Source organism: Corylus avellana, chromosome ca6 (genome assembly GCF_901000735.1).
Source record: "Corylus avellana chromosome ca6, CavTom2PMs-1.0".
Classification (NCBI taxonomy): Eukaryota; Viridiplantae; Streptophyta; class Magnoliopsida; order Fagales; family Betulaceae; genus Corylus; species Corylus avellana.
Genome location: NC_081546.1, coordinates 26,970,808 through 26,980,235, shown reverse-complemented (window position 1 = coordinate 26,980,235; position 9,428 = coordinate 26,970,808). Strand labels below are relative to the sequence as shown.

The 9,428-nt window shown below is 35.0% G+C and overlaps 1 protein-coding gene across 1 annotated transcript; it reads right to left on the bottom strand.

Moving 5' to 3' along the window:
• Window positions 1–6,109: 6,109 nt before the first annotated feature.
• LOC132185494 (uncharacterized) lies at window positions 6,110–8,211 on the bottom strand. Its single transcript, XM_059599261.1, has 2 exons — window positions 6,768–8,211; window positions 6,110–6,639 (listed from the first exon to the last, which is right to left on the bottom strand). The coding sequence occupies exons 1-2, from the start codon at window positions 8,209–8,211 to the stop codon at window positions 6,110–6,112; spliced, it is 1,974 nt and encodes a 657-aa protein (XP_059455244.1).
• Window positions 8,212–9,428: the final 1,217 nt, after the last annotated feature.

Below are 9,428 nucleotides of genomic sequence, written 5' to 3'. Positions count from 1 at the left end.
TTACTTGGGTGTCAATTTTTTCTTTATTTCCTTGTGTTTAGTTCAAGTTATTTACAGCTAGGCCTGGGTATCGGTCAAAACGGTCTGGTTAAGGACCTTATCGGTTATTAACCGATAATTTTCAGTTAAACGGTTTATTAACCGATACCGAACCAATAAGAATTTTAACCTATAATTTCGATTAAAACGGTACACGGTTAAACGGTCCGGTTAAACAGGTTAACTGATTTAACCGAGAGCTTTATATTGATTTATTTTGTTGGGCCAAAAACCAAAAATGAGTTTTTTTTCCTTTTAAGAACCCAAATACTTTTTGTTGGGCTAAAATAAATTATTAAAAATGAGTTGTTTTAAGGCCAAAATACTTTTTGTTGGGACCCAAATATTTGTTTTTTGGGCTAAAAATTGAAGCTTTTTTATATTGATCCACTTCAACTTTTTTTTTTTTTTTTTTTTATATTATAAAATACATTTTTCCAAAGCAAATGGACTAATTAGTAATTAACATAATGAATGCTAATTAGACTAGCAAAACTAGTTAATGAAAAATGTTTTTACCAAAGGCAAAAAAATCCCATCAAATGCCATCACTTAAAAAAAAAAAACATCAAACCTACCCAAACTCAAATTAAAATAAAATTCATTAATGAATAATAAACAAAGTATTAACTAATTAAAGTCACTTAGCAAAAGGAAAATAAGTCATGGGCAACACCATTACACAAATATAAAAGCGAGAAAACATAAAGATAGTGATCAATATGGATAAACATCAACATCAACACGGTTACAAAATAATTTCCTTGAGCCACCTCAAACATAGATTATCTTCAATTCCTTAAATTTGCTTCCTTCAATAATCCAACAAATCAAAACATAAATAAAGTGAATCACTATTAGTAATTAATATTAAAGAGTAAGAAATAAATATCAAATTAGAAAAAAATAAGATGCAAAAAACTTACCAAATACTTTAAACAAAACATTACCCCGCAAAGTTCATCCATTAAGCCTTAATTCGCGTCAAATGTGAGAGAATTAGACAAAATTTCTACCACAATGAAATTTTTAAAGGATTAGAAAAAATAATTTAATCAAATAATTATAATAATAAATAAATTTGAAATTAACAAATATTACCCGACTCAAGCTTGTAGCTTTCTTCATCTTCAATATCAGGCAAGAGTGACTCAACATACTGAAAATTGGGAGAAGATCTCAACCAATTTTGACAACAAATAAGAGCTTCCACTGTTTTCGGAGCCAAAGAACTCCGAAAAGGATCTATGATGCGACCTCCGGTGCTAAAGGCCGACTCAGAAGCAACAGAAGTAAGTGGAATTGCCAGGACATCTCGTGCTATCTCGGCGAGAATCGGAAACTTTACCTTATTTACCCTCCACCACATTAAAATATCAAAGTTGTCACTTGGAGTCTCCAGCTCTTCCGTATAATATTGCTCTATCTCTGTTCAACACATCATCACATTTTTGGACGCCCGAAATGAATGGTAAATAGTTAAAGCATCTTTCTTATTAGTACCCACACCCACACCTTCGGAACTTGTGCAACTACGCTCTTCATTTCCAAACCTAGCCAGGCTAGCCCCACTTTCATTCATAGCATATTGCTCATATAACCGGCTCAAGACATCCTTTAATTTGGTAACAATTTCTTTTGCTTTTACTAGACCCACATTCGTTTGGAACAAAAATTCCAAGACATTTATCTTGTAACGTGGATCAAGCACCGAAGCAACAAACAACAAGGGGTTAATAGACAAAAAATTTCCCCAATACTTATCATATTTCTCTTTCATTTGCATTGCCATGGTACTCAATGAATAATCACTACTTTCACAATACTTATCCAAACAATGATAAACATTTTGAAGAATACCAAAAAACAAGTTAGAAGTTGAATACAAGGAACCTGACATTTGAATTGTTTCGTAATAAAATACACGCAAGAATTTAACAACGTGTCGAACCTTATTCCAATCATCTTCATTTGGAGCCCCCAACACATCCCTCCCTCCACAATCATCACTCAAATAATGTACAAAATTCGAATCTTCATCTAACATAAGATTAAATGCCCTTTCATACTTTTGTGCCGCCTCCAACATGGTATAAGTAGAGTTCCATCTAGTGGAAACATCAAGAGTCAAGGAAGACCGACACCCAAGATTCTTCCTTTCTACATAAGACTTAAAGAGTGCTAATCTTTGGGGGGATCACTTCATATATTTCACCATATTTCGGACCTTTTTAATTGAATCATGTGCACCCTTCATACCCTCCTTCACAATTAAATTTAGAACATGGGCACAACACCTCACATGAACAAACTCATGGCGACAAATAACATCATCATTGGACATATTTCTTTTACTAAACTCACTAATTGCTTTATCATTAGCACTTGCATTGTCAAGTGTTATCGCCAACACACGAGCAATCCCCCATTCCACCAAACATTGCTCTATTTCCTTAGTAATCATTATTGCCTTGTGATCCGACACTTGGTGAAATGCCAATATTCTTTTCTGATATTTCCAAGTAGAGTCAATGAAATGTCCCGTTACAACCATGTAATTCATATTCTGAATCGAAGTCCAAGTGTCAGTTGTCAAACAAATCCTTTGACCAACCATCATCAACTTCTTTTTGATTATTTCTTTTTTGGTCATAAACAACTCAACACAATCCTTCATCATTGTATAGCGAGAAGGAAGCTCAAAACGAGGCTCAAGAACCTTAAACATTTTCTTAACACCCATCTTCTCCACAATTGAAAAGGGAAATTCATCAACAATGATCATTTCACAAAGAGTCTCCCTAATAAGTTTTTCAGAATACTTCCCAACAATTAGGTTATTACCAATACTACCATCACTCTGACTCTGCCCGGCCATAAAGGTGAATTTAGATTGAGAGCCATCTGTTTTTGCTTTTAAGCTCTTATACTTTTGGCATTTTTTGAAATGGTACAACATGCTAGAGGTGCCATTGTTTGTCCCATGACATTTATACTGAGCCCCACAATAGTTACAACTTGCAATAGGAGCCTCTTCAGAACTATTTGCATCTTGAGTAAAATGGTCCCATGCTGAAGATCTTTTTATTCTTAATCTTTTTTTACAAGGGATTGGGAGTCGTCGACCACGAGTACGACCATGAGATGCTCCCCTAAAACCCCTAGAACCAGCACATCTAATCCCTTGGGTATCAAACTCATCAGATTCATCAATATCATCAAAGGTTTCTTCATCAAATGTGTCTTCATCAAAGGTTTCATTATCATCTATGCCTATGGGACAAGAAGCACTAGTTGATGTCGAATGTCTAGGTGCAGCCATATGAACTTCTGAAGTAAAAAGTAATAGTTGAAATTAATTAGCTAATGTGACAATGTTTGACCTATGGGCTATGACTAAAACTCAAACTAATGGTTGGTTTTAATTAGCAAAATTAATTTGCTGATTTATGGTGTTCATAAAACTGAGTTTTTCACCTAATAGTGCAAAATGCAAATCAATGATTCAAGATGCATGTGTAAATTGTAATGTGTTATCCAGTGAACCCGTGGCCGTGGGTACCATAAAATTAGCCAAGAAAAGTTTTCCCATTCTCAACCGCCAACAAATCAACAACGAAATAATATCAAAAAACAACACTGAAATACCCATTCTAAATCTCAACCAACAACCAAAGATTTTCCAGACTATTGAGCATAATTCATAAACGATTTCGTTACCTGAAGCAAGGGCTTAGAGCTTAATTTGGTGGGAAGTCGAAAATTGGAAGTGAACTGAAATAATTCACACACGGTGCACTGCCTGAGGGTCAGAGACGCCAGATAAGAAAACAACAAAAGAAAAAAAAAAAAAATTACAGAGTTTACGATTTACTTGTAACAGAGAGGCGACTCAGGCGAGGAATCAAGAGTTTCTGATCGTACTGGGACTTTGGGAGTCTGGGATGAGTGGATAGGCTAGGCAATCGGAGATTCGGAGCAAGTGAGCAACGGCCGTGCACGGTGCACTTACAGAGTTACAGTGGGTTCACTAGGTTGAGTGGGTTCGAGTCGTTCGACCGTTCGAGACTTCGAGTCTCACGAGAGAGACGAGAGAGGCGAGAGATTGAGAGAGTGAGAGTCTGAGAGACGCGGCTTGCGAGTTGCGACTTGCGAGAGAGGCGAGAGAGGGGAGAGACCGAGAGAGTGAGAGACTCGGCTAAGGCTTGCGAGTTGCAAGAGAGGCGAGAGAGGGGACTCAGCCAGTCAGCCGGACTGGACTGGGGACTAGGTCTGGGGAGAGAGTGGCGCAAAGAGTGGGTGACGGTCAGTGGGTATGGAGCTGGGAGTTAGGGCTTGAAAATTGCAATTCTTATTCGACTAACAGAGGGCAAAAATCGAAAATGGGAATTTAAAACCTACACTAAAACGGCGCCGTTTTCACTTGGTGAACAGTATACCGGTTCTTATCGGTTAACCGATAAGAACATCTTAACTGGACCGGACCGAATTCTAGTATACTTTTTTTAACCGATAAGGATATCGGCATATCGGCTACAGTTTATATCGGTTCGGTCGAAGTCGGTAGACAGCCGGTTAAACGGTAACGGTTAATTTGCCCACTCCTATTTACAGCAAATGATACTTTTTTTTGCTAAGTGAATCCTTAAGTCTTGCATTGAGTAATAATAATAATACTTACTTTTTTTATTATTATTATTTTATTATTTTAATTTTTTTTTTTAAAAAAAAAAAATTTAGCCTGGCGTGCATCACTGTTGATGCATGCCGGGCGTAAAGTGTATCACGACCCGTCGTTGTAATACGAATGTGTAACTGGTGGCTTGGCTTCCTTGTTTTAAGAGGCTCTTTTCATCTCTAACATTTCTTTTTATACCTGCGTATCAGATGGACTTCCATACTTTAAAACTCTCAATATTGGATCCTGTTAGAGTATATATATCATGGAGTTCAATAATAATATAATAATAGTCATAGTATAAAACTATTACTGACTTACAGTTGAAGAATATCATTGAGTCACACTTGAAAACTATCACTGAGTTACAGGTGAATAGTTAAAGATTATCACCTAGCTAACCTAGCTATAGTAGAAGTCTATTCGTATTTAACATGATTCTCCTATAAATAGGAGTATGTTATATTATAAATATTACTCAGAGAAATAAGAGTTTAATGCAGCTTTAGGGCTTGATTTTGTGAAAGTAGGTCACTATCTTATTCTTTCATGGTATCAGAGCAAATTAGTGTTATCATGGTATCGTGTTATCATGGTATCAGAGCAAATAGGATAACATTAATTTTCTTTTATGTTTCTTATTCTTTATTTTGATTGATTTCCCAATCACGAAATCTGTATTGTTTTATTTTTGTTTTAAAAAAAAAAAAAAATAGATATCATCTGGCCATTCAAATCCACGGCAAAGCCACAACTTCCTCCGGCGACACTCTGGCGTGGAACTCCGTGCCACCAGCTCCTCTCTCCAAGACCCCGGTGGTCTCTCTCATACCCAAGGCGCCAGATCTGCCGGCGCCTTCACCACCTCCATTCATCTTCTTCTCTGTCAGTCCACACCAAATCTCCACTCCTCCACCTCCTAGCCACAAATCCGCTATGTGTAGCGGCGCGATCACCTTAACCATCCTCTCTGGCGTCAACTTCTCCACGGATTTCGTCTCCCTCATATTTCATCTCAGATCCTGCACCTTTCTCCATGCTTTTCCAAGTCCAGTGCCGGCACTACCAGTGTCTCCCCCCGTCTCTGGCTTCAAACGGTGTGTTTTCGGTGTCCTCTAAGGGTTTGAGCCTGAGGTGTGTTGTACTTAGTAGGAGGCTAGGAGCAGTGGCGGACCCAGGAAATTTGTCCATGAGGGGCATATATATATATATATATATATATATATATATATATATATATATATATATATATATATATATATTTTAAATGAATACAAAAAATAAAGTTTAACAAAAATATAACAAGCTGAATAAGTGAATAATTCACAAAAATTTTAATTATGTTCTAAAACATGTAAATATAAATTACAATTTGTTTTGTCACGACTAGCACTAAGGCAATTGTCCTCGACGAGTCTTTATATCTTGGAATCGCTTCATGATTTCTTTATAACTGATAGTCTTGAATATATCTTTCTCGATGTACGTAACCAAACAATCATTCATCCATTGATCTCCAATTCGGTTGCGTAGACAATTTTTAACAATATTCATTGCTGAAAATGCTCTCTCAACAGATGCTATCGCAACTGGCAGAATCAATGACAATGTTACCAATGAATAAACCAACTGATATACGACATCCTTTTTCATCTCTACTAATTTCTTAGCGAGTTGTCCAATCCCTTTGAGTGTTGCAAATTCATCACTAGAACGCATGTCAACGATATATGTTTCAAGTTGGTTGTCTAAAGTGATAAGTTGAACTGCTGAAAAATCATTCGGATAGAATTGAGCAAGACGAAGTAATTTCTCCTTGTTAAAAGAAGCAAACATGTCATCTGGACTCAAGCATGCAACACAGAGTAATAATTCAGAATTTGCTTCATTAAAGCGACTGTTAAGTTCTTGGAGTTGCATATCTATAACAGTATAATAAAGCTCCACACGGTAATAGTGTGAATTTTTCATGCCTTGAGCTTTTCGTCGTGATCGAGGTTGATAAAGTTCATCCATATTGGGGACAAGAATATTGTTTTTGGTACAAAACTTAGAACTTCTTCAAATAAGGAATCCCACCCATCTTCTATCATAGCCTGTAAGCGTAGCTTTGAAATTTCAACTAGCTTCATTGCATTCAGAATATCTTGATCTTTTCGTTGGAGTGCTTGAGATAACTCATTTGTAATCCCCAAAACATTTTTCATCAAATGTAAATTGAAAGCAAAATCAAAAGTTTGGAGTGATTGAATTAGTATATTTGCTTCTGCTCTCTGTTCAGAATTTAAACCATCTTCAATTACGTCTTCAACCGTATCGATAACAGAAGAAAACATGGTAAAAAGACTAATAATTGCACCATAATAAGAACTCCAACGTGTATCACCAGGTCTCTTTATGTTCATTTCTTGATTCAAGCCACGACTAGTTGGCATTTCATTATTTTGTAGTGCTTCTACTACTTCAGCAGTTCGTTTTTCACGAAGTACGTCACGACATTTGCAAGATGCTCCAATAACATTAAAGATACTATTGACCAAACTAAAAAAAGTTGCAATTTGAATGTGATTTTTGGCAACAGCAACTAAAGTGAGTTGAAGCTGATGTGCAAAGCAATGAACATAATAGGTAGACGAATTGTCATTCAAAATAAGTGTTTTAAGTCCATTCAACTCACCTCGCATATTGCTAGCTCCATCGTATCCTTGTCCTTGAAATCTGCTAATACTTAAATTATGTTTGCTAAGCACTGAATCAATTGTCTTCTTCAATTCTGCAACTGTGGTAGTGCTAACATGTGTAATGCCTAAAAAACGTTCCATCACATGGCCCCGCTTATCTACATAACGCAAAACAATTGCCAATTGTTTAATAGATATATCACGGGATTCATAAACTAGGATAGCAAATGACGAGTCTCCAAGATCTTTAAGAATAGCATCTATAGTTTCACTTGCTGCAGCATTTGCTATATCTTTTTGAATGTATGGTGCAGTCATTTGATGATTTTCAGGAGCATTTTTTAAGACTACCTTGTCAATTTCTTCATTATGTGTCGCAAGAAACCGCAACAATTCACGAAAATTTCCTTGATTAGTTGAATCTTTAGATTCATCATGACCATGAAATGCTAATCTTTGTTGTTGTAAAAAGCGAATACAATCAACCGATGCATTCAAACAAGTCCTATATATCATTTTCTGCTGATCCGATTGCTTGTCAAAAAATGTTATAATACTTTGTTTATGGTTTAACAAAGCTTCACATTTTTGCCGAGCTTGATTATGTGCACTATTGTGAGCCCCCACATGACCTTTGAACTTCTCTTTCTTTTTCCAATTACTAAACCCTTCAGTAACAAAAGTTTCTCCCCCTGCTTTATTTCCAATGTCCAGTTTGAAGAGATAACAATATAAGTAATATACAGCATCTTTCTCCTTACTGTACTCCAACCATTTATATTCTTTAAACCATGTTGGATTAAAACGACGCATTGTTTGTCCAAACTTTTTTCTTGGAAAATCATGGTCAAATGGTTGATAAGCTCCTTTTTGTAGATATGCTCTTCGAATTTGGTCTCTATCACTAGAATAATAATCACACATTTTTTTTCTAAAACAAGGATTTGAGGGCAGATTTGCTAAATCTACTTCAACACGAGGTCGTTTAGAATTTGATTGGAGCTCAATAGAATCATTGTTTTTCTCCATAATCTCAGATAACTACAAATATATATTCATAAATAATTAAATATAAAAACAATTGTCAAGAATAGGCTGAATTAATAGCAATATAAATATTAAAACAATCAATTGAAAAGAACAATTTAAATCTAAATCTAAAAATTTAATTACATCCATCAATTTTTTGTTGAAGTTGTTATCAAGAATAAGCTGAATTAATAGTAATATAAATATTAAAGCAATCAATTGAGAACAATTTAAATCTAAATCTAAAAATTTAATTACATATTTACATAATTACATCCATCAATTTTTGTTGAAGTTATTATCAAGAATAGGCTGAATCAATAGCAATATAAATATTAAAACAATCAATTGAAAAGAATAATTTAAATCTAAATCTAAAAATTTAATTACATATTTACTTACCTCAATTTTTCGTTGAAGTTATTATCAAGAATAGGCTAAATCGATGATTCGGTAAATCCTGAATAGCAATATAAATATTAAAACAATAATTTAAATCTAAATATCTCTACAAGAAGCCATGAATTTATATAAGAACATAATGAACATTTAAAGGGTACCTGGGGCTGGGTTCGCAGGAAGAAGGACAAAGAAAAATTTGGGTAATTTGAAATTGGATTAGAAAATCGTACTGTGCACCACTCACACAGATTAGAAAGTTTCAAAGCACAAGCAACGTTGTAGAATAGCCTTCAATTTTATTTTTTTTCTTGTCTGGCAGACTGGGAATTAAGATCCTTCCAATTGAGCAGAAATTGAAGATTCTCCAATTGTTAATCGTGGTTCTTCCTTTTAAATTTAATGGTCTATAAAATGTCGGCTGCTTTTGTATAACCTAGACATTAAATGGTGGCTTTTGTTTTATCGAGGTTTAAATAATTTTATAGACCATTAGATTTAAAATGAAGGGTCACGATTAATAATTGGAGAATTTTCAATTTTTACCCAATGAAAAATTTTCAAATTTTTTCCCAATTAAAGGAAGAGGTTTGATAAAGGCA

What these genes read in the sequence shown, in the direction of transcription:
- LOC132185494 (XM_059599261.1), bottom strand. Translation starts at nt 8,211, where the DNA reads ATGCGTCGTTTTAATCCAACATGGTTTAAAGAATATAAATGGTTGGAG. An exon ending in CTTATTTGAAGAAGTTCTAA is followed by an intron (nt 6,640 to 6,767) that starts GTTTTGTACCAA and finishes ATACTGTTATAG; the next exon opens with ATATGCAACTCCAAGAACTT.